This window comes from Monodon monoceros, unplaced genomic scaffold (genome assembly GCF_005190385.1).
Source record: "Monodon monoceros isolate NGI ecotype Baffin Bay Population unplaced genomic scaffold, NGI_Narwhal_1 Super_Scaffold_11, whole genome shotgun sequence".
Lineage (NCBI taxonomy): Eukaryota > Metazoa > Chordata > Mammalia > Artiodactyla > Monodontidae > Monodon > Monodon monoceros.
This window is the reverse complement of record NW_021703767.1, coordinates 127,060,346-127,086,341: the sequence shown is the minus strand read 5'-3', so window position 1 is coordinate 127,086,341 and position 25,996 is coordinate 127,060,346. Positions and strand designations below refer to the sequence as shown.

The 25,996-nt window shown below is 46.4% G+C and overlaps 1 protein-coding gene across 1 annotated transcript in view; it reads left to right on the top strand.

The window, feature by feature from the left end:
- Positions 1–25,996, top strand: part of EPHB1 (EPH receptor B1) — a 428,767-nt gene that overhangs the window by 355,622 nt on the left and 47,149 nt on the right. Inside the window, exons 10-11 of the mRNA XM_029215290.1 lie at positions 4,968–5,090; positions 18,418–18,665. Of these exons, the coding sequence (XP_029071123.1) occupies positions 4,968–5,090; positions 18,418–18,665 (371 nt within the window). The remainder of the gene's footprint in view (positions 1–4,967; positions 5,091–18,417; positions 18,666–25,996) is intronic.

The window sequence follows — 25,996 nt, the reverse complement described above, 5'->3', positions numbered from 1 at the left end:
TCTGAGGCAGAGGACTGGATGAGGTCCCTCCCAGGAACCGGAGTTTATGTGCAGATCCCTAAACAGCTTCCCCCTTGTGCTTAGATATCTGGACCAACTTTAGGTGAGTCATGAATATGACAAAGTCTGCCTTGGATCCAGAATGGGGAAGGAGGAGGCAGATGTTCCCCTTTCCTATGGCTCCATCAAACCTGCTGGGACTCAAGATATCAAGGACTGAAAACAACCTAATCTATGCACTAGCTTTCCGGACCCTACTGTGGGATTCTAGGAATCCTCCACTAGCAGGAGGGCACTGGGCTCTTCCTGGCACCCTGAAGCCTCCCTCATGGGACCCACAAGCTGTCCGTGGTACTGATTTTGTGCTTTCTGAATGCGCAAGAGGGCTGAATGGCAGTATTCCATCTTCTTCTTCCACTTTTAATACCTAAATGTCACTTACTGTTTAGAACTGGCCCTTTACCAGCCCACGCTATCCCGCCCTGAGACCCCGGCACTTGTAAACATGTCGAGCTGACTTTTTAGCTACACCCCACCATCTGCCAGCATCCCCCAAATTTATCCCAGCCTCTTCCCTTTTGAGAGCACACTAAGCTCCTGCTACAGGATCTCCAACAATACCCAGGAGTTTCTTGTGCTTCAAGGACTGCTTCCTGCCATGCAGGAAGGCTCTGGATAATGGCGAAGTCATTTCTCCCCAAAGTTAATATCTTTAAAGCCTTGGTTCATGTTTGAGATTTTGCAGATCTCCTGGGACTATGGTCCTTTAAAGCTTTAACAGTCCAGGCTGCGACCCCACTCATGGCGTAAATGGGTTTTGAGATCAAAGAATAAACATATCTGCAAATCAGATCTTTAATAGAGATTAGTAAACTAGAAGATCATAAAATTGAAGTTTTTCTTTTCTCTCTCTCGGCGCCATCAACCAGTTTAGATCTGTACATACCACTTTTGTGCCAAAGGTATGTAACCTATGTTAAAAATGATGAAAATAATCAGAAACTATAAGATATTATAAATATTAACAGTAATATGAAGCGTTGGACAGAGCATTATAAAATGTCTTACATTATAGAGCTATATTACATCTGATATTATTATAACTGCCATTAATAATATTTCCCCAACAGTCACCATCTGAGAATATTTTCTGAGCCCTGTCTCTAAACGTTTGGCTGTGCCTGACTCCACAGCTGACTCGAATTCCTTGTTCACTGTCTGGTGATTCATTGCACTAAATACCATTTCCCTGATAATTAAAAACTGCTCACTGGCAAGTGGGAGCAGAAACAGGCTGATGCAGGATTTATGCAGAAACACAAAATGAGCCAAAAGACAAATGACCTGTTCTGCCTAGCTGAAGACATTTTATTTTTCCTCATCATCTCCTGGGACTAGAAAAAGGCCAGCTGTGATGTGGGAAAGAGGTCTGGAGAGATGTGTCATCCCGAGACGAGGTGGATGCAGGGAGAGCCATTAGTGCACGTGTTCTGCCAAAGCACTCTTCAGGCTTAGGACCTAGGGACCCTGCCCACAGCCATTCCTAGACTGGCCCTATCTGACCCTCATCAGAGGAAAAGCACTGAGTTTGAACCATTTGTTAGACTTCTGATTTCAGTTTTCCTTCTTCAGTCTAACAAATGTATCCTCAATTTCAGGGAAAACAAGAACTGATTCCTAGCCCGCATAGGTGCAGGATGCTCTAAATTGACATTGCATCACCAGGTCTAGGCTCCGTGCCACCTCCTCGGCTTCTTGTGAAAAGCTTCAGTGATGACCAAAGCCTCTGCCTGGCCCAGAGCAGCAGCTGAGACATCGTGTGTGCTCACACACGCACATACTCATACACAGGTACATTTGTACACTCACACACATACACACACTCACATACATACATACACACATATGCACTCACACACACACACTCCTTAATTCCACAAGCTAGTGCGGTAGCACAGCTGCCCGTGAATAAACCACACAGTGATTAGAATGTGAACTTTCTCCCATGCAGATGCCCTTGCTTGGACGCCACTGGCCTAAATGAATCCCAGCACCAACAAGAGATGAGCCTCTACCTTCTGGGAATAGCTCCTTCCCAGAATTGATTGGGGCCAGTATCTGTGGAGCTCATTAACTCATAACCCTCTCTCATTCATCCTTACATATGTCTTTACTTGTAAACCATTCATTACAGCACATTCTAGATTATTTAATTAGTTTCCATGGAAGAGTTCCTGTAGGACAGCTTAGCATACATCGTTTAAAAGCCCTTGATCCCAAATAACAAGGTGGTATTTTTAAAGTAACTAATATAACCCTAAGAGGTTTACAGCCCCCCGGCTCAGCCCCCATGCCCACCCCCCGGCTTCCTCTTCCTACCGCCCCAAACACTTCCTAGAACAATTTACTGATAATACACGAGCATATCAGCTTGTGAGCTCTCCCTGTACATCAGGCACCGTGTTAGGCATATCACTTGCAACATGGTCCTTAATATCACAGCCGCCCCAGGAGGAAGGTGTTCCCTCCTCCGTCAGCAGAGGAAAACGACGTTATAAGAGATGTATGTGGTCTTGGCTCAGAATGCCCAGCTAGTGAGAGGCTTTGGTGTTGTGACCTCACCTCTAGATCCCAGCTTCTGGGCTCTGAGCCTTCTCTCATTTCAGCCCAGAACTGGGAAGAAGTCACAGGTTGTTGACACTGGCCTGCTGCCCCTGTGGCATTTTGAGTGGGTCTTTTGTGGTGACCTCGTCTCCTGAGCTCACCCCTCCAGCGCACACTAGCCAGCTTCCACCTGAAGCATCTGTGTTTCTTCACCTAAGCGCCTCTCAGGCCCTGGAGTCTCCCCGCCCAACTGCCCAGCAGGGCAGCCAGCCCTCAACCAATGACTGATGGGAGTCCTGTGGAGCTTCGCCAGCTCCCTCCACCCTAGGGTGGGCCGACTCTGAAGCATATGGTCTCAGAGATTCCTAGGGGCTGGAGAGTTAAGCCTGTGTCAATTACTCACAGTCCCAAGGCAGTAAGTGCCTTGAGAGCACACCTTTCATAGGCTGCCTTCCTTTCCTACCTAACTGTCACACTTGCCTGCGGCTACTTCTTCGGATCACCTCCCAGATGAGCCACTTGCTTTCAAAACCTTGTCTCAAGTTGTTGTTTCTGGAGAAACCCAAAGTGAGACTGCCTGGAGATACTGGTCTGGGTTGTTAGACTTTCTATGTGGTTCCAATCCTTCCTGCACTTCACTTGTTCTCCACACCAAAGGAGAAAGGGATGAACCTCCAACTCTGTTTTCCCCTTTGTCCACTGTTATTAAAGTAAACTCTCCCTCTCTCTCTCTCTCTCTCTCTCTCTCTCCCTCTCTCCCTCCCTCCATCCCCCCAGGGATTAGAACGTTCTGTTATAAAGATGAGGATTTGCTTTGTCCAAAGTTCAATCAGCAGATTCCAAAGTCAATGTTGTCATCCCCAAGTTTTCAAAGAGCATTCTAGAGTGACGTCGACCACCCTAAAGCAAGCCGCCTAGCGTGCTCGGAGTGTTTTCATTTCATGACTGGGAATAACTCAGCTTTCAAAAGAAGCAATTCCTCTGGTCAGAGCACCTGGTTCTCTTTGGCTTTCAAAACATATCCCCCTTTAATTGTTTGCTGCATCTTCCTCCTCCCTCTGGATTGTATTCTGGCCTGAACTGGTGATCAGGGCAACATTAATCTGGGGGATCTGTAGAGTCACCAAAAGTTTTTTGGATGAAAGATGTCAAAATTAGACCACGCGCATAGGGCTGGGACTCACTGAGAAGAAGCCACGGTGGCCGGGTGGGAAGTGTGCGCTGAGAGGAGCTCAGCTCGGGGAACCTGAGATCCAGCCTCCACCGCGGGCACAGCACTTGGGCTTTTGCACACCTGCCTTCCCTGCTGACCTGACTCTTCCACGAACCAGACAGCAGCGACGGGCAGGGAAAATGGCTGCTCTTCCCAAGAATGCGATGCCAGACCGTGCTGAGCAGCTTTCGAAGCTCAGATCCCACTACATCACCGCCAGGAAAACCATCTCCATTCTTGCCTAATAACACATCCAACACGGTGAAAAATGACATTGTGATGAATCCATTTGTTTTTGTGTTCCATTTCCTTTCTTTTGTCCCCTCTCCTCCACTTTTTGAATGTATGTTTTCTGCAGTGATGATTCTCTATTTTGTCCCCGTGCACACCTATTTATCTTGCCACTGTAAACATCAGGGACAAAGTCCATATTCCTTTATGTATTTCTCATTCACCATTTTATTCACTTTTCATACTTCACTGTGTCTGAGGGCATGGGGGTTCAATCACCGTTTTTCTTTCATTCCACCTCATTTTTTTTCTATGTAGACTTTGCTCTTTCCTCTCCCAGTGTTTTCTATGCTTTTCTCTTCCCATTTTCTCTTCTGGTATACTGGCTTAGCACTCCTATCTTGAGGTTTTTCTAATAGCAATTTCTTTCTTTTTTTTTTTTTTTTAAATCCATCCTCATCCCTCTTCCAGCCCTGGACACAGCCATCAGTTATAACCTTAACGGTGGCCTCCACTCAGGAAAGTTGTCAAGTTGATAATATTGATATCTGCCCTACCATTTTACCACCACTTTTCTGCTAATGCATTTGGTTGGCATCAATCAGCTTCTTTGCCTTCTGTGAGTGCCCGGTGTGGGAACTGGTCCCAATCTGTCATTTATAAGTAATCTGCTCCACATTTCATCAAGAGCTCAAAAACAGAAGAAAATACAGAGGAGAAGTAGAGGACAGAGAACCAGGCTAGCGTGGCCCAGAGGGAAGGGAGATGGGGAGGCCCAGCAAGGAAAAGAGAGGCAGCCCTATGTGTAGGAGAGACACCCCTGCCCCGGTCATACCCTTACAGCTGGGGACATCAGCTAGTGCTTAATGACCACCGTGTCCTCTTTGGGATGTTAACCCTGCTTATCTCCTCTAAAAAGGCTCCCCAGGGATGAAGATCTACATTGACCCCTTCACTTATGAGGACCCCAATGAAGCTGTCCGGGAGTTTGCCAAGGAGATTGATGTCTCTTTTGTGAAAATCGAAGAGGTCATCGGAGCAGGTATGGCTCTCCCCTCCCCTCCTTTCTGTTCTCTTGGTGTCCAAACAACCTCTTCCCACCGCTCTGGATGTTCTCTACCATCTTTTTCCCCAGAAGATACGTCTAAGCCATCTACAATGTGCGTCTAAGAATCGTTTGGGGAGCTTGTTCGTGGTGTCCAAGCTTATTTGGTATTGCAGAGAAGTCAACTCTAGTCTAAAAAGATTCAGAAATAGCTTTGGAAATGCACAACCAAATGCAGATAAAGAGAGAGAAATAGGGTAACCAACTGAGAAATATACATTTTTAGAAGCTGGACCTAGTATCCCCTTCACTGACTCTCATATCTCCATGGCTTTGGGCCAAGATTTCTTCCCACACTTTCAGTTCTCCTTTTCTGATGTACATGGATTTGGAGGCAGACCATGATAAACTGAAGAGGGACCACTATTTCCAGAAGAAAGCTCACCCATATCCATATTTTTAAACAAAAGATCTATGATATGGATGGTAATACAAGACAAATTTCTGTCCCAAAAACGTGTGCTCTCATCCATCTTCCTGCATTGGAACAGAAACCCAGCCCAGCAGAGAACTAACTGCCTGAGATGCTCTTAGGAAATTCTACCTAAAGACTGACCTAAAATTTTCATCTTCCTTTAATGGATCAGTAGTTGAGTCAGTTGGGCAATGGAAACAGCCTTATTGATGCAAATGAGTAAAATATCCCAAAATATCATTCCTCTGGAAGTAATCTCTTTACTGCCCCCTCTGCTATCTTTTCTGAATCTTCTCAAAGATGTGTTTGCTTTGTGTCCTCTTTCCTACTTTTGTTTCTACAACATTCTTTGTCTTCTCTTCTTCTTTAAATTGTATTAGCCACTATTCAATCTCTCTTCACTCATATGTTATATTCTTCTTTGTAGTTCATATGTATGGAAGTGCTTTTTTTCATGTCAGTATTTGGAGAGCCATGGGGTTGTCTCTCCAAATAATATTTTAAACTCCATAAAATATGTTTAGTCAAAGTCTTCCAGACAGCCACTCCATATATTGTCTTTAGGGGGAAAGTCACACTCTTTCCATTCATTGCCTCTCTTAATGCACTGAGGGTTCAAAAATCCATCTGTGAAATTGAAAGTCACATTTGAAAGCTTGCCCCATTAAGCCACCATTCTCATGCTCTGATTTCCCTCTTAAAGAGCTCCAAACTCATGGCATCCCTGTGGTGGGTGCTGGGACTCTCCCTATCAGGACACACAACTCTCTTCCTACCAAACCCTCACATGTTCCAGCTGGCTGACCATAATCTGATCCACATGAGTCTATACATATTTCCCATTGACTTTCATTAAATACTGAACCACGACTTTCACTTCTGTGCAGATAATTTTCTGTTCCCCCTTAGACACTGACAGACCTAAGGATCATGCCTTGGAAGGCTGGATCCCAGTTAAATTTGATGCCTCACAGGGGCTCAGACTTCTCCAGTAAACTTGAAAGAGCGTTGGGCAGGGTGGGAGGGCGTTCAGTCCGGCATGCTATTCCTCCACGTTGTTCATTGCTGTTATGTCATGTGGCAATGGTGATAGCAATTTTAATGTTGTTATTTATGTCACGTGCTTAGAGCAATGTGTTCTGGACTGCATTTCATCCCAGAGAGCACACGTCAGCCCCCTCCCGACTTTGTCAGGGGAGGAGTAAAGAGCCTCCTCACTTTATGACCCTGCTGGGGAGTGGCAACTTGGAGTGAGCCCGCCAACTGCTGGACGCTGGGTAGCATTTGCTGATGCTGCCGTTTTTGTGCATTCTGCTCAGAGAAGGCTCAGTCCCCGCCATGGCCCACCTGATCCCGGGGCGGGTTGATACATGCAGCAGTTTATAAGATGGCCAGCAGCTTGGGATAAAGACTTCCGCCCAGGTGCTGCTGACCGCCCTCTACCTGACACCCATCTGCTCACGATTCAGAAATCACAGAGCTAATCCCAGGGGATATGAATTCACTATGTGTAACTTGATGCAGTTTCAACAGGAGACACTCCTGGCTGGTGTCAACCTCTCTCCACGTTCCGGTTCTTTCTCTCTGTCACCACCCCTGCTTCTCCCACGCCCTGCCTCACTGAGACTGACTTCACATTGTGCTAAAAGAGCTGGTGTGAAGGTTGAGTTTAAAAAAAAAAAAATTTGTAAGGTAACATTTATGCAGTGTAATTGGCAATATTTCCCTTAGCCACCTGGCAGATTCGGCTCAGGGGACCAAATCTGGGATGCAAAATGGTAACACAACATAAGAAGAAGAATCAGAAATCATTTCTCCTTCCTTCCTTCTATTCCTTCCCTCCTTCCCTCAATAAGCTCTTATTGAATAATTTTTGCATGTGGGTGTGGAGAAGAACAGACACTCTCCTGTTCAGAGGTCTGACAGTCTTGGGGAGAAACAGGCCAGTAACATGCTCACTATTTCACACAACCCACAACACAGGTATGTGCAAAGGTTGTGACCAACATAGAGCAGTGTTTAGCTCCCTGTTCTGGGAGTGAGTTGGGGCATCAGGAAGACTTCACAAAGGGGATCACCTGTGGCCTGAGCTTTCAAGGATGGAAACTAGTAGAGAAATTAAGTTTCTGTGAAACTCATGAGAAGATGAGACAGAAGAGGAAAATTAAATGACATAAGGAGGGGAATGACCATGACTTTCCAGCAGTGGTGTGCTGGAGCCAGCTTGCACTACTTCGCAGGAGCCAATCGTGTGCATCTTTTTCCAGCCCTGTGTTCGGTGGCATTATGTTGGTAGTTTGACATTAGCCATGGGAGGAGTATTTACACGGTGAGAATTAGCAAATGCTACAAATCAGGGGTCTCTGTTTCTTCGTTTTCTGGAGAGCTGGTAGTTGAATGCTTACCAGCACACTCCGGCCTTCCAGAAGGTGCAAGATAATTTCAAAGAGGTTGCAGAAAAACTGGCCCATTCCTGCTGAGAACAGATCCAGAGGAGAGGGCTATGTTTGTTGCAGGAGGGATTAGGTTGAGAATTCAAAAGATCACAGCCTGTGACTGTGGTGGATTCTGGAAAACACACTCAGTGCCTAATAATCCCAGCTGATATGTTAGTGTCTAACACAGATGCAGTCCCACTGCACGAGAGGAGGGGAGGAGACTGAGAGCTAAGACAAGGGACCAGAGAACATGCAGCCCCGGAGGTGGGAGGAGGAGAGGCTTGATGGCCGGAGAGGACTCAGGGAAGAGCCCCCTGAGGGCTTGGAGGCTGTGGATGGGCTGACACTCTGTGTGGCACATTCTGAGAACAAGGCTGAAAGGAGGCTGCTGGGGAGGGGTTTCCTGAAGGTAGGAATCAAGCATTAAGTCTGGAATCAGGCTGGGGCTTAGCAATCCAGAGACTGCAGTATGGATTTTATCCTGTAGAAAATGGTGAGTGGGGTGCTTTCTGAGCAGGGTGGGTGGTAGGAGTGAGGGGGAGAAGAACCTGATGAACCTGTGTTTCGATTGGACTGGAAGGGGTGCTGAGAAAGGGTAGGTAAGGACTCAGAGGCATGCAGACCAGTTATGGGGCTTGGAAACGTGGAGAAGTTTTGAGATGGCCGATGCTGGGATCAAGGGTGGTAAGGAAGGCTGCTTTGCAGTGAGTAAACTCATCTAAACCGGAATGTACCCACACATGGCAAACGGAGTGACCGGTGGGCTTGGTGGCATGGAGCTTGTGACCAGAAGCGAGGGCCATCAGGTTAAACACCTTGAAGGGAGAGGGGGGCTGTCTGGCCCCCAGGGTGTGGGACTGGAGGTTGTGATTGCGAGTAAAGGCCAATAGAGTAAAATCTAAAAACTATAAGGTTGAAGAATGGCACCAACCTCCAAAGTTTCTTCTACAGTTGTTGAGGATATTGAACAAAGGAATAAATAACAAATCACTGTGAGCCAGGTGTGACACCAATCAAGAGGACTGAATTACATTTGACCCTAGAACAACACAGGGGTTAGGTGCATCGACCCCCATGAGCTGTTGAAAGTCCGCGTGTATAACTTGACAGGCAGCCCTCTGTATCCATGGGTCCACATCCCTGGAATCAACCAGCTGTGGATAGCGTAGTACTGTAGTGCCTATTGAAAAGAATTCTGCGTATAAGTGGACCTGTGCAGTTCAAACCCATGTTGCTCAAGGGCCAACTGTATAGTTAGCTCATTAATCATTATGTAATTATTTGTTTAGTGACCCTCTTTTATCACCGTGCTCAAAGTTCCATGAGTGATGAAACTTAAGTACTTCTGTGAGTCCCATGCTTGGCCTGGTGTGGCACTCAGGTACTCAGTTAAATATTTGTTGTGTATGGTTGAATGTCTTTGGGGGAAAACCATAACAGGGATAAGAGTTTGGAGAGCTGGGTGGAGTTTGGGAGAATGCAGAGAGACTAGAGAGAGGTTGAGTGAGGTTGTGAGTCGTTCAGTGCTCCGAAAGAAGCCCAGTGGAATGAGGAAGGCTGATCCTTCCTCTTTTCCCTGCAGATTATGGGAATGATTGAAGTCCCTGTAGAGAGGGCAGATGGCCATCTGATACCTTTGGAGAATGTCAGCTTTTTATAACCATGAATCTGACACATAGGAGTCACTCACAGGACAGCTTCAACTGACCTGTGGAGTTCTGATCCAATGCTTAATTCTTTTTTTGTTTGTTTGTTTGTTTCTGCGGTACGTGGGCCTCTCACTGTGGTGGCCTCTCCCGTTGCACAGGCTCCGGACATGCAGGCTCAGCGGCCATGGCTCATGGGCCCAGCCGCGGGTGGGATCCTCCCAGACCGGGTCACGAACCTGCGTCCCCTGCATCGGCAGGTGGACTCCCAACCACTGCGCCACCAGGGAAGCCCCAATGCTTAATTCTGATCGGTTTGATCTGTAGACATGCCCAGAGCATAAAGCAGAGCTGCCATGTCTAATTGGGCTCTACAGCATGAATGGTGCTCCTGGGTCATGCAGTGTGCAACCTACATAACTGTATGTAGCAGCCCTGAGCATGACAAATGCATGAAAATATAGGTAGAGGTGTCACCATAAGGGGTCATCCAAGGGGAGACACGCCAGTTGTATTTTAATTAATAAACACATCCTCCCCTGACTCAGCAGCTGTGGATCCAGCATGTCCATGGATGGCTTACTGTGAAGGAGAAAGAGGCTTGAGGTGCGAGGGCTGGGTAAGGAGAGCTGGGGAGAGGGAATTTCTGATGTATATGGATGGAATGGGGCCAGCAAGGCCCACCATTTCTCTTTGAAGAAGAGGATGTGTTTCTTGGGGATGATTTGGTAGAAAGTCACCTGCCAGCCTGACTCTCTTGGGCTCACTCAGACCGAGGATGGGCAGGATGAGGGTAGCCTCATACTGGATAAGAATCACAGCAGGAAGGGTTTCCAGAGGAGCAAATCAAATAGATATTGCCTGTAAGTATGATTAATATAACTGGCATGCACTCAACATGTACATACTTTACAAGCATTGTCTCATTCAACTCTCATAATGGCCCTGTTAGCCCTGTGTGTTAGTTTGTGTGTGTGTGTGTGTGTGTGTGTGTGTGTGTGCGCGCGCACATCTGTGTTTGCGCATGCATTTGTAGGCTGGTAAGGATATCCACATTCAGTGAACAGCTTGCCAAAGGCCATGCTACTGGTTGGACTGAGTTAACGGTAGAGCAAAAACTGAAACCCAGATAAGGTTGATCTTAGTCTGGTGAACGTAACTCCCACACTACCTGCCACTTTTGTCACTGTTCTGGAAAATGGCAGCTAAGTATAGAGACATTGTTTCTGATGGCAAACTCTAGCTAGCAGTTTGAATACCCAAGCCTCTTGGCTGGGAATGACGGGACTCTCCTAGAATTCAGTATTCCCATATGGTGGTGCCACAAAGATGCCCTGGGGAGAGCATGTTCTTCCTAGAATACCCTTGTCCCATCCTCTGGTCCTCCTATTCTAGTATGATCAGTTATTTCCTTAAGAAGGATAACAATGGGGGCCAAGATATTTACCATTTTTAATTATGTGTGCTTGCTTATATTAAGAAAATAAGTAATATCTAGGTATGTGGTTGTCTAATGAATACAAGAAGCTATGAGAAAAGAGAAAACTAGGTTTACTCTCGCCATCTAGGTATTAGGTATTGTGGGCACCGTGGCTATTAATTAGATTCCATCTCATTTGCCAACCCCAGTTGCCTGGTAATGGCTACCTGGGGAACTCTGCTGAGGAGAAAAAGGGTTGCGATCAATTAGTAATGTCTGTCCTGGGTGCAAGGACAGGAGGTGGTGGAATGCCTGTCATGGTTTTACTATCCCTGGTTTAGCCATAACCTATCTTGCACAGGACAGTGTGAAAACTTGCTGGAAATCATATTTTAAAAACCTAGTTTAAATTAATTCTTTAAAAGTTTCTTTTCCGGTGGAAGCTTGAACTAGTAGTGAGAAGCTCTGCTTTCCTTTTTCCCTCCCTAAGGCAGTGTGTGACTTCACAATGCTGCTAAAAAAAAAAAAAAGAAAAAGAAAAAAAAAAAGACTGAAATTGTGTGTAGATCCACGCTGCACATAGCCAACAGCGAGTGCTTGAAATGTCTGCTGGCAGGTTGGATGTTTCATTTTCAAAAATTGAAAATTCTTTCCTTCTGATTTTACATATAATAGTTGAGGCATTTAATGCTGCTGAGCCACTTTTTCTCTCCTCCTCACTTTGTCAAGGAGCTGAAACTTGTAGGGAATTATTTCAGCAGCTGTCTGGGAGGGCAGTGACAGGAACTGGCAAAATGACAGTCAGCTGACAGCCCTGAGGGCCACGGTTCTCAAACCTGAGCCAGGCATCAGAATCACCTGGAGGCAAGTTGAAACCCAAGTCACAGGGCCCTGTACAAAACTTCTGATCCAGTTGGGTATAAATGGGGCTTGAAAATCTGCATTTTCTAACAGGTTTCCAGGTGATGCTGATGCTGTTGGACAGGAGCCACACTTTGAGAACAACTGCTAAGAATCACTGGCACGAAGCTGGAGCTAGTTTAGTGCCAGTCCTAGCCAAGAGGTTGTTTGGCTGTAGGAGAGGGTCCAAGGTCAGCTGCAAAGATATGTGCCAATCAGAGTCCAGCCAGACCAAAGTTAGGTTGGCTGCAATTACTATCAGTCAGCAAGCTGTACAGAAAGAACTAACCATAACCACTACCCAGTCATTTCCTGTAAGTGTCTATTTTAAATATAATGCTGGGGAGTTCCCTGGTGGTCCAGTGGTTAGGACTCAGTGCTTTTACTGTCGTGGCCCCGGGTTCAATCCCCGGTTGGGGAACTAAGATCCCACAAGCCTCACAGTGCGGCCAAAATAAAAATAAATAAATATAATACTAATGCTTCATTTGTTGAAAATATTTTTTAGGCATTAAGAATTTTTCTTAAAAAGATGAAAAATGGATGGCCATGTTTTGGAGCTCATATGAAAGGAAGCTCTATAGAGTTCAGGTCATGGCAAATCGAAGTACCACAGACCTCAAGTTCTGGCCCTAATGACAGGAAAGGTGTCCCCAAAGCAAAAATAGTTCCCTGAGCAAAGTATGTGAACCTGAAGTCAAAGATCACAGGTGACAGCAGTCAGATTGCAAGTGACACAAGGTCTTGGTTTTCTGTTTGCTACTAAAAAGGGCCCATCAACTCCCACTCCCTAGGAGTCTGTGGCAGTGCTAGGGGGCCAGAGGCCCCAGACTTTAATGCCCCGGGCTTACCTGAAGACACCCTCCATGCCCAGATACCTGGCAGGGGGACTTCCCAGCACCCCTGGCAAGATGCTCTGCTGTGTCTTGGATCAGCCTCCTTCAAGTCCCGCTAGGCTGCAGAAACCTACGTTTGCCACCTTTTCTCTTCCACTACCCATTCCCACTCCCTACCCCATGACCCTACCCTCACTTCCCACCCCACTCTCTACCCCTGGATTGTCTTTTCCTGTGTCTCCAACAGTGTGTAGTTTACAAAGCACTTTTTCAGAGACCCCCACGCCCTGTTAGGAAGGCCCCACAGTTGATCAGGTCCTTTTGTCCAACAGAGCTGAGAAAGCTGAGGCTGAACAAGGGAAGCACCCTGCCCCAAGTCCAGTGGGCGGAGAAGGAAGGGAGGATGGTGTAGACTCAAGCTTCTTCCCCCAGAGTTTCTTCTTCTGGCCAGAGTTTGCCCCAGCTGCAATGAGGGCCACTTAATTACAGGGTGGAGCACAGCCTCTGAGTAAGGACTGTGGATTAAGTGACTTCCTTTGCAGTTGGTGGTTTGAAAACCTCCGGGCTTGGGGAATATGAAGTCATTTCTTTGTCAGACACAGAAAAAGAGCTATTTTTACAGAATCACCATCCTTTAAGCCACTGTTTTCCAGTGATTATAGAGCAGATTTCCAAGAGCAGTAATGATACAGAACCCATCTCTCCCAACCCAAGGAGAGCACTTTCTTTTTTTTTAAAGACTTTATTTTCAGAGCAGTTTTAGGTTCACAGCAAAATTGAGTGGAAGGTACAGAGATTTCTCATATACGCCCTGCCCCACACATGCATGGCCTCTTTCATTATCAACATCCCCCGGCAGAGTGGTACATTGGTTACAATTGATAAACCTACACTGATACATCATTATCACCCAAGGTCCATAGTGAAGGTTCACTCTATTTTTGTTGTTGTTTTTTTTTGCGGTACGCGGGCCTCTCACTGTTGTGGCCTCTCCCATTGTGGAGCACAGGCTCCGGATGCACAGGCTCAGTGGCCATGGCTCAGGGGCCCAGCCGCTCTGCGGCATGTGGGATCTTCCCGGACCGGGGCACGAACCCATGTCCCCTGCATCGTCAGGCGGACTCTCAACCACTGCGCCACCAGGGAAGCCCAAGGTTCACTCTTGATGTTGTACATTCTATGGATTTAAACAAATGTATAATGACGTGTATCCACCATTTAATTTCATATAGAATAATTTCACTGCCCTAAAAATCCTCTCAGGAGAGCACGTTTTTATTTTATAATTTCAAAAATCTATATGATGAGACCCCTACAGAGGATATAATTTGGAGCTAAAGTATTAGGAACACTGAACCTGAAGACCAGTCAGCCACAAAGATTAAACAATGACATGACATTTGTCAATTAGGAAACGAATATACGTAGCCCACACTGCTCTATACAGATAGGACTTTGCAAAGCCACACCTTCATTGATTTCTTGCTTCCTTCTCTTCTTTCTCTCCGCTCACAGCTACAAAGCCCACACTATGTGTCAGGCCCTGTGCAGTGAAAGGCAGCTTGTAGGCAAGCACTGCTTTCAAATGAATTCAAAGGTGTAGGGATGAATTCCAGGTACTCCAGGGCCTTTAGCAGTTCCCTAATCCGTTTGAAATACGCTTGGGTGGTTTAGACCCCTGGCTCTCAACGTTGGCTGTTCCTCAGAACCACCTGGGCAGCTAGGCCTGGCTTCATGGGACCTGTGTGGTCGCACGGAGTCCCATGCTCAGCAGGGCCCACACTTAATTTAATGCTCTGCTGTCACAGTGTTGAAATTCTTAATAAATTTTGAACAGGGAGTCCTGCATTTTCATTTTGTACCAGGCCCTGCAAATTACGTAGCTGCTCCTGTGAGCAGCTTTTAACTATGTCCGTGCCCAGGCTGCACCCAGACCAACTAAACAGAATTCCTGGAGGTGGGACCCAGGCCTCTGTGCTTTGTAAGCTTCCCAGGGGATTGCAGTGGGCAGCCAACTTTGGGAACGCTGGTATATAACAGAAGTCCTCAACTGGGGAGTTTATGTGTATGTTGTGGGGAATAGCAGATTCACCTGGGGCACTTTTACACACTCCCCAGACTGATGTGTAGAAATTCATAAATATTCTGATTCCTAAATATTCTGATCTCATCTGACTAGCCGGGCAGGAACTTTCCATGAATACGATATTTGTCTATAAGGTAGTCCTGATACCAACCAGGGTTCTTGGCCTTCCCCAATCAATAAAAATTGACTAGAGGCCAGACAAGAAATTCAGGCAAGGCTTTACTGTGACCCCTGCTACAGCAGAGGGGAGTGGGAACAAACAACAGTCTCCCTGCTTGCTAGCTCCCGCAGGAGGGGCGAGCTTGCTCCTTATATTGTGTGTGTGCAGGGGTAAGTCTGGAGGGGTGGCTTTGGTGTTTTGCCCACCCCTTAAGAGGTGTGGTGTGCAGGGGGCATGCGCAGTGCCCTGCTTTTGCTCCTGACTCCTTGCTCTTGCTCCGGGCTCTGCAAAAGTGGCAGTTGGGTTTCTTGGTCTCTTTGTATCTTTTGTCCATAATTTTGCCCAAACTGCGCATGCATGCAGTTATTTTTAGTCCTATACAGTTTCTTTGTATTTTGTTGCTTGAGGAGAGGTGTGTCCCGGTGCAAGCACTGCAGCACTGCAGCAAAGGGTCCCAGATCCCAGCCTGTCTCAGTCACACTGTGTTTGCTGTTCCCTGGTTACTGAGTCACTGTAACAGTAACTGCGTATGAATGGTTAGGACTTGCACAGTTGGAGCACAGTGGGCCCTGCGTTGTGACTTCACATCCACCCAGCTCTCTTCCCTGTGGCACTGCTAACTGAACACACCTTCTGAGAGGCGATATGGCAGGAAAAGGGATAGGCCCAGGGAGTATCCCTGGCTCTGCCTCACAGATGTGGGGTTTGAGGCATGTTTTTGTCGTGCCTCAGTTTCCTTATTAGTAAAATGGGCATGATAATACCCAGCTCATGAAGGTGCTGTGAGGATTAAGACATGCAAAGAGCCCAGCACGGTACCTGACACAGAGCAGGTAGTCAAGACATTTTGGTGTACTATCTCCCCCAAGAAGAAATATTAGCATACTTTCCCCTCACTCTCAACCGTGTCTTTTTACTAAAAGAAAATAGAACTCATTAGTATGACAACAGGGGAGAAATACTGATATTCTTCAACTAGTATGCTTATGAAATATGCAAGCTGTATTCATTCAGCTCATAGTTATTGAATAACTACTAGGTGCAGGTGTCAGAGAGATGGATTCCATATATCTCTATACACAGACACATATATATACGTACAAAATATAGAGAGACACACCCATATATACAATATATGCACAAATGCATACAGGCACATACATATATGCACATATATACACAAGTATGTATACATACATACATATACATACTCTAAACAAATGTATATACATAGAGAAGCACACATATATGACAGGTGGTTGTTATTCAGTACTTTTCTTTAAATTTTACTCATTTGAACTGCAAAGACAATGCTTATTGTAAAAATTTAAACGTAAAAGTAACTAAAGTTTACTAATCCATACTTCCCCACTCCTATTCCCACCATTCTAGTGTAACCAATTTTTAAAATAATTTGAAGTTGAAAGTAAAGTTGCTATGAATTTTTTCCATAATGTTTTTTTTTTGGCATTCACCACCCCCCTACAGGCATATTCTACAGACCACATTCTATTAATATAACTTTCTCTTCTTTTCTGCTTCACTTAGCAATGTAATGCAGACATTTTTGAAGCCAATACATCTCACTCATCTATTAGTTTTCAGAAGCTCATAGCATTCTGCAGGATGGCTGTCCCTTTCCAGCCATCCCCCTGGTTATGGTCATATGGTATTTAGCTGTTGAAGGAGATGCTGCCATAAACAGTCTTTTGTAAAAATGTAAATACTGGTACCTCCACTTCTTTTGGAGCCTCCAGCAGTTTGTAACCCAAGAATGGGCAAAGCCAAACAAATAATAATAAATAAGATACACCAACTTTTATTGGCATACCTACCACGTACCAGACACCTCAGTGGTGTGTACAAGTTACGGACATGAATGAGACTTGGTCTGACCTCAAACAGTTGTGATCTCATGTCAAAACAAGTATTACACGTGCTGTCTATCTTAGGTCCATGCTGAAACCTTCCTAATGGTGCTTAAGCCAACCTCTACTCCAGCCTTAGATTCTAACAAGTTCCATAGACTCTGGAGCAGTTCTGCATCCACAGGCCTTTCATGCAGCTTCCTTCCAACCTATGCAGCAGAAAATGTAAGAAGTTCCCAACTAAATCACAGATGTTAACTTGCTTTTCTAATTCGGCCAGTAACGTATCTGATTGCTCACAGTTTGCTCCATCATCGCCTTGCAGAAGCTGAAAGTGAGAAAGAAAGTTTTCCCAGCAGAAATCCATGTTTCTCCTATCAGGCCTTTGACTCCCGTTTCTGCGATGCACTTACAAGTAGATTCTAAATTGCTTCACATGAAAGAACTGAAGTTACAAAACCAAGTTAAATCATAAGATAACTTTTGAAAGCACATTGAATGGGATTCAACAGATTTTTTAAGCAGCTGTGAAATAGTGTCACCAGAATTGTTTTTACTCTTGGTGATTTTACTGCAAAAATGTTTAAATGCTGTGGCACCCATGGAGGTGTGCAGCTTGTGTCTGCTTGAAAAAGCCACTGTTCAGCTGCCAGGAGTGCCGGTAGCTGCCAGCCTCCTGCTGCAGCGCCTTCAAGATCTGCCTCGGCTTTCTCGCAGGGACCCAGCTCTTTCTGGCAGCCCCAGTCAGTGACTGAGCACAGTGGGATGCTAGGGCCTGGGCCTTTCTGGAATGGGCACTCTTTATTCTGAAGCTCCTCATTGGGTTAGATGAGACTGTCAGGTCTGCATCAACCAGGTCTGCACTGCAATCTGGGCCTCTCCTTGCCCACTCCTGCTTCCCCCTTCTTTTCATAAAGTCAGGTCTGCACCATGATCTGGGACTCTGGCAATCCTACTTCTCTCCCCTTTATCCTGCAGTGTCTGCTAACTTACCTTCCTTACTCCTCAGTTTCTGTTTTCCGAGGGACCCAATAGACACAAACACTTTCAGGGCAATATAGGAACATAAACGCTATACATCTCATTCAGAGGACTAAAGTACCTGAACGTATCCCATAACCCCTGGACGTTCTTGCACTAGGTTCTGCTAAAAATGAATTATGATTCTGCCACAGTGAAACTGACCATTTCATTTCAATTGTTCATCTGGGATACAAATGAAAAAACAAATGAGGAAAAACAAACCCATATAGAGTCTGAAATTTCACTTTAGTTACCCAAGAGATCCGAGGTAAAGAACATATTTGGGTATTCCTTCTGTGTTTGCCGTGAACTGCTTAGCACTGGGACGTCACAATTACAGTGAGAGGACACTATTTCCTTTCTGCCACCTTAATCACCGTTCTACTTGGAGCACCATTGTTCTTGATAAGCTGCCTCCCCTCATGGTTCCACAGACAGAAGGAAGTGAGTAATAATTGCATTCTTGTTGCAGGAGAGTTTGGAGAGGTGTACAAGGGGCGTTTGAAACTTCCAGGCAAGAGGGAAATCAATGTGGCCATCAAGACACTGAAGGCTGGGTACTCGGAGAAGCAGCGACGGGACTTTCTGAGCGAGGCGAGCATCATGGGCCAGTTCGACCATCCCAACATCATTCGCCTGGAGGGCGTGGTCACCAAGAGTCGGCCGGTCATGATCATCACAGAGTTCATGGAGAATGGCGCTTTGGATTCTTTCCTCAGGGTAAGAGCAGCTCAGCTCACCTTTACTCCTCAGGGCAAAAGCATGGATGGTGCTGGCGCTGGTGGACGCTGGCAGACCGTCGTGGGCCGGGGAGAAGTGTCTGTGTGAGGACAGCCTGTCGCTCAGGAATCCCTGATGAAATGCGGGTTGGCGTTGAAGATGTTAGCGAGGTTAACAGATTTGCTGCTGAAAGGAAAGAACAAAGCAGAGCATGTGGACCCCTCTGTAGGAGGACAGCATCGAGCCAGGCCTGGATAAGTGCTTGCTGGATGAGTAAGAGTGAATAGAGGAGGACGGAGAATGGCCATCGGTGTCACTGAAGAGACTGAAGAGACTTCCAGCCGCTACGCTGTCCTGCGTGATTCACGCAGATGCCAGTGGCTATCTCTGCCTCTTCCCCAGCATAGCCGCCCTCCCAGACAGCTCCCTTTGTTCACAGTTCAGAGATAAAACAGGTTGCCCTTTTCTGATGCCTGGGCATCCCGGCCTCTGAGGAGGCGCTTCTGGGCAGGTCAGGGGAAGAGTGTGTCGCAGGCGTCCACAAGTCTTTCCTGGAGTTGATGGAGAACTGTGGCTCCCAACCACCTGCAGCAGAGGTGCGGGTCCCTGAAGACCTATGGCCAGGAGATCTGTAAAGGACCGTTGTCAGAGCATGCCCACATGCAGCTACAATGGAAGCATTTTCACTACTGTGGGGTATTCCAGAGCTATTCAGAGAAGGGGCGAGTGAGCATGGCCGAGGTGCTCATGTCTGGAGGGTAGAAGCTGTCTGACCACAGACCAAGGAGCAAGGCCTGCCTCGGACCAAAGGGACAGCTGGGCAGCCTGGGAGCAAGAGAGTGCAGGGAGTGGCATCAAAGAATGGGGCAGGACCTTCTGAGCAAGGGCTTCAGAGTAATACTGAGTAGCCAGCTATGCATGTCACCAAAGCTACCAAACAGTAGCTATGGCTGAAGATCAAAGGACCATTCGTAGAGTCTCATTGAAACAGTCATGAGGTGCCCTGTGCTGGGATGAGAGAGACATTGCTCTAATGCTGTGGAACAAATCACCCCAAGATTTTAGTGACTTAGCCCAACAACAATTTGGTTTGCTCACCAATCTGCAATTTGGGTAGGCCTCGGTGGAGACCTCTCTGTTCCATGTGTTGTCAGCAGGAGAAGCTCAAGGGTTAAGGCCTGGAATCGTCAGAAGCCTCATTCATTCATCTGTCCCATGGTTGATGCTGGGTATCAGCTGGCATCTCTCCACCTGGCTGACTAGGGCTTCCTCACAGCAAGCTGGGTCCCAAGAACAAGCGACCCAAGGGTAGAAGACAGAGGCTGTATCAGTTTTGAAACCTAGCCTGAAATGTCACAAAGCATCCTTCAACCACATTGATGGACCCACCCAGATTCAAGGAGAAGAAACATGTCCCACATCTTGATGGGGGACAGCAGCCTTCTTACACATAAGGGATGGGAGGTCCTGTTATATCCGTTTTAGAGAATACAACCGGCATAGATGCCTCTGACCCCCAGCACCTTAGTGCCCAAAGCTTCCAGCAGTCATCTGCCTGGATTATACTTTTTGTTTCCGTACATGAAGTACAGAGGTATCACATAGAGAAGAACTGAAACCTTCCTGAGGAAGCCAGGGAAGGCTTCAAGGAAGAGAGGGAATTTCTCTGATATTGGAGAAGGAGGAATTTGCCAGACAGGTCAGGAATGGGCAGGTAGGCTCACAGAGCAGTGGAGCTGTGTGTTCATAGGTCAAAGTCAGCGTGGCCTATCTGGTAATCTGTCATTAGCTGCCTGGTGGCTCCAAAGCTCAGAAGCAGAGCTTAGGGGCTGCAGTGTGGAAAGGGAGCTGAGGACTTGGCTAGAAGCTGCACTTGTACATACTGAACCTACCTTTGCAGGGGGAGCACACGCTTTATGCCTCGTCTGGGTCATTAGGCAGTAGTGGCTTTTGTTTGGTGGGGTGGGGGACAGCTGATGTAGGTGATGGGCCCCACGTAGTTTGCCTGGTACATCCTCCTTGAGGGTGTGGGTTATGCTTTGTATTTTGAAACCCCAGCACCTAGCACACTGATCACCGGGTCGAGGCTAGTTGAATGAAGAACCGTTTCTGGAGCAAAAGAGTTTGGGCATGGCAGGAGAGATGGAGCTTGCTGAGTGTACACGGTCTCTTGTCCTTGTAGCCAGACCTCTCGTGTCAGCCAAAGAAACGTGAATAGGAGGTAATGTTAGAAGAAAAAGTATTTTCCGGAACCAGCCTCTGGACCTATCAGGAGTCATTTACTTCCTGCAAGTCACCTGTCTGTACTTCACAGAGACTCTCAACGCGATCTGGAGACTGTGATGAGACTCTTTCCCTGGAACGCACAGGCGAACAGGAAGATTCATTCTCAGGAGCCTGCGGAAAATCAGAACCCTGCACCACTGCTCCGCACACACCTGTTCCATTTTGGGGGCGCAGGACATGGGGGCAGGTTGGATGCCAGTTATTTTTCATGACAATGTGGCCCAGGCAGTGGGAGAAAAGCTAGGGGTGAGAGAGGAGCACAGGGAAACAGAGAGGAAAGGATGGCCAGAAGGGAGCGGCCAGAGCAGGCAGTGCTGGGAGCTGAGGGAAATGAAGCATGTCCGACTCCCCACCCAGCACAGAGACAGGTAATCTATAAATCTAATTTCAGCCTCACTACCAAACCCTGAAGCATAGCAGCATTAATTGATGTATTTGCTGCTTGATAAAATTGAAAAGTGGGTCATCAGTTCCGTCCTGCAGGGTCCATCTTCTGGGAGGTAGTATACTTTTAAGATCACCATTCAGAGAAGAAAGGAAAAGGGTTAGTCTTCAATTTGTGCACCTGCTTCCTCCCCAACCCCCCACTGGTCCTTTCATACCAGACGTGGTGGCTTTGGAGAGTGACCACAACTCCAGCTCTGGATGGGTGTCTCAGAGGCTCTGGGCATCGAGGGTCCAGGGAGCACGTCGGAAAGGGCTTCTCACAGTCTGCTCACTGCTCCCCACTCATTTCAGGACTCAGAATTCCTCACATTCTGGAGGGATTGGAAACACCATTATTCTTTAACCACACATTCAGTAGGTTCATAATTATCCATTTTAAAAAAAATGTCTGTGCCACGGGTTAGGTAGACTGCAAATCCATAATTAAATATTTCCTTCTTGGCACTCATATTCAGGGGATTCAACCTGGTAGCTCTTCCATAATCTTAGGCACAAGCCCTGAAGCCCTCCTCAATGCCTTATGCCTCAGCCAAGAGGGTTGACCTGCTCCATAAGGCCTTCATGGCTAAAGCTTGGCCTTATGGTTGCTGCTGGCTCATTCACAGATGGTCATAACTGGAAGACTCTTGGAAGTCACTGAGCAATGTCAAATGGGGACATTTATCATTCATGGGGTGCTCATTCATGGGCTGGAGCTAGAGGACAGCAAGCCAGTTGTCAGAAAGAGAACACCAGGTTGCAAGTTCTGAGACTGAGGCCCAGCTTTGGGCTCTGCTATGAGTCACCCTGTGGCCTTGAGCAAATCCGTTAACTCAATTTCCCAATCTATAAACTAAAGACATTGAGTTGGATGATCTTGAAAGGGCTCTTTCAGGTAAAAAAAAAAAAAAAAAAATCTATGATTCATTTTCTTCAAACAAATCAAATAAAGGTTTCATTTCCTGAAGTGGGTTTGTCAATGTAAGTTGAAATGCCTAAATCCTTCCTGGCTAATAAAAGTGCCAGCAAGTGGCTTCAGTGAATTTGCAGAAAAGCAATTTCAGCAGAAAGCACTTCATGAAAGGAAGAAAGTTTAAATCACTTCACCCAGCCTGTATTTCTACTACAAACTGTGTTTTTACCATGTGCTCAGCACAGAATCACATCTTTCCCAAAGTTCTAAGAAATCTGTTTTTCTTTTTCTGTCTTGTTTATCTTTGTATGCTGATGCTCATATCTCTGAAAGTTCTTTTTTGGGAGTTTATATCAATGAAGTGAACATAAAACAGCTGGACATGTCAGAAAATCTTAATATGTTTATGTCTCTAAGTTTCCAAGATTATGGACACAACAGGTATGACTGTCTTATCATGATACCTGATTCTCCTGCAGATTCTAAAGAAAATGTGTTGTAGAGTCAGCATTTTCCAGTGGAAAAGGCACTGGACAGGAATTATAAGATTCAGATAAAGTAGCATATTTGTGGTACATGTTTCTACTTTCTCTTTCTATGGCCATGGCAGACATCATTAATCAATCATAGATCTTCTTCCTACAAAGCTTATACACAGACTTCTCCACACAACATTTGAGGCAGCCATTACCAACTGATAAAAGATGAAACATAAATGGAGAAGCAATTTGCTGTTTGGACTTAGATTCTTGTTATAAGTCAAAATCACACAGAGTGATTTAAGGCTGATCACTTAAACTTTCTGGACTTCCTTTTTCTTCTCTATAAAAACAATGTAATATTGCTTGCCTTGCCTACTCCACAGGACTGGAGTTAAGGATGAAAACATATTCCATGAAGTATGACTTGCCATTCAAAGGCCAAGAAGGGAAGAAATCAGAGTTTGTAGATTAATTGATCCTAATTTCAGGCCTACATTATTAGTTCCTACTACAGTTAGGGTGGGGATGATTATTACAGATGCCAAACTGCTGAGCTCAGAATGCGCTGTGAACTAGGCTGTCTGAGGGCACTGATCCTAGGATGTCTGCCCCACACGCCCAGGAAGCCAGAAGGAACCTGCAGTCCTCGTCCAAGGTGTCCTCAGTCTCTCTCACCAGGCATCTGGAGGTCATGGGAGAGAGGATTTGTGAGACATTATGGCCTTGCTGATAATTCCAGCAGTCATTGCTGCTGTCTTAGTATTCATGGGGCACTGAGCTGAGTCCTCCACATGTATTATCTCATTTAACCTTGAATCTCAAATCTCAGGAAGAATGGGCACTCTGTTCTTATTTTACAGATGTGGGAATCACTGCTTTGGAGGTTAAATAACTTGCCCAAGAGCATGCAGCCAGTGAGAAACAGAGCCCGGACCCACCATGGTCTGTCTGCCTCCAAAGCCTGAACTTTTAATCACTTTTTGCCCTTTGTCAACACCAGAATCTATAAGATGACTGATCTAAACATTTAAACAAATCAGAAAATGAAGCAGCTCAGTGAAGTCTTTAATGACTTAAAGTAGAAACATAGACACAAATCTGCAAAAGCTTTCAACACTGCTCTTGGCAAAGCTGCTTCCAACCAGCACCGGTGCCCTCCCCAACATCTGTCTACAAGTGGGCTTCTGTAGGGAGACATTTATTTTTAACCACATTGTTGTCTCCACTTACAGAGCAGAAGAAACAAACTGAATTGAAAAATTCTGACCCTTGGGACTTGTGGCTGAAATATATTTTCTAATATGCGGAAGTTGCATGACAACTTTCTGGAGAGGCAGATCCCCAGAGACCTACTTAGAGAAATGATGGTGCTGGGGAAATCTGGGCTAGCTTCTCAAGGAAGTGTGGAGTGAAGTTCATTAGTGAGCAAGATTTGCATCACTCACGGCACATCCAGCTCTGGCAGATGGGCACCATGTGCTGAAAACCAATCAGTTTCCAAAAAGCAGCTCTGCACTTTATTTTGGAGTTGGTTAGAAGCAAATATTGCAGAGGAAGCATTCTGGGCAGATTGGGAGGTGGTTAAGGTTTGAGTAAGAACTTGGAACTTGGAGTATGTCAAACTCAGTGTGTTTGGGGGTCCTCCTTCTGGTGGGGATTGGGGGCTCAGGAAGGAGTGGAAGGAGTGCCAGTTTGCTCCAGTCCTTCAACTGAGCAAGGGATATAACCAACCCTCGGGCTTGCAATCTCTCATGAGGAACGAAGTCTTCAACAATTCATGCTACCATTGTTAGACTTTTCAATTGTTGGAATATTTTCCCTAATAAATAGTGTATTTTTATAACAGCTCTTTTATTTTTCTTTACTTATTTTTGCATAGAAAATTACTTTTGCAGGAGCTCATGCATAAATGATGTGCCCATACATATTAGTGAGAGAATGCATGTGAGTGCATTGGGCACCATCTCACAGACAGTAGGTGCTCAATAAATGGGAACTCCTCACACTGTTTATGCTTCCTGCATTTCACAGGAGGATCCTGGGGCAGAGGGAGGGACTGCCTTGCCCAAGGTCTGTGTTCAGCAGTAACTGGACTAGCCCAGGGTGCCCTGCCTCCTCCTCCCTCTCCCCCACTCAGAGCATCTCAATGCCTGAGCCATGCTCTGCTTACACAATACAACCCATAACCCTTTAGGGAGCAGCTGGGGCTGGACTAGTTGGGAAAATGTGTTCTTGGCAGCATGGCCCAAGGTCCACTGATGTAACCAGTGTGTGCAGAGCCCAGACTCAGGGGCTTTGGGGAGGTGGAGGAAGGCATACATTCACTCACAGAAGAGCCTGTCCTCTAACCATGGAGGAGGGAGGCCACCCAGGTAAGAAACTGTGATTGGAGAGAAGGCAGCACTTCAGGTTGGCAGGAGGAGGGGCAGCAACAGTTCCCATTCACTGGGAGAGTCCACGAGCCAGACACGGTGTGTGTGCTCCTCCTGAACTTCCAGCCCTCTGAGGCAGGTGTGTTATCCACTGTCGACCAAGACACCGTAAACATTTAATTCTGGAGACAAGAAGAGATGTACCAGCCATTCATTCAGCATATGTTTATCGAGCTACATCTGTCTACTCAAACGTTCTCAGCACTGGGAATGCTATGGTGACTGTAACAGGGAGGGTTCTTGTCTCAAAGAGCTTAGAGTCAAGTAGCAGAGACAGACAGACAGACAGGCACACACACACACACACACACAACTAAACCTTGTGATACATGCTAAGAAGGAAAATAAGAGCATACACTGAAGGATAGTAGTAAGAAAGTGCTAATTATGTGTGGGGGAGGGGACTGGCTAGAGAGACATCCTCTCTGAGGGAGTGACATTTAAGTGGAGACCTGAAGCAAGTAGGTATTGATTGTGGGGAAAAGACAGAGGGAACAGCATGTGTAAGGGCCCTGAGGCAGGAAGGGCTTGGCCAGGGAGAGGATTGAAAAGTCGCCAGTCACTGTGGCTTTAACACAGGAGTGCAGGACAAAGTGACATAAGGTGAGGCAGTAGCTGATCCCATGGGGCCCCGTGGGCCACACTGAGGAGTTTGGCACTTTCCCTTAACACAGTGGGAGGCCATTAGAGCGCTTCAGTGACGTGACCTGATTTCTGTCTTACGAGGATGGCTCTAGCTGCCCTTAGAGAATGGATTGGGACGGGGGAAGGTGTAGGGAGGCTGTTACAGGT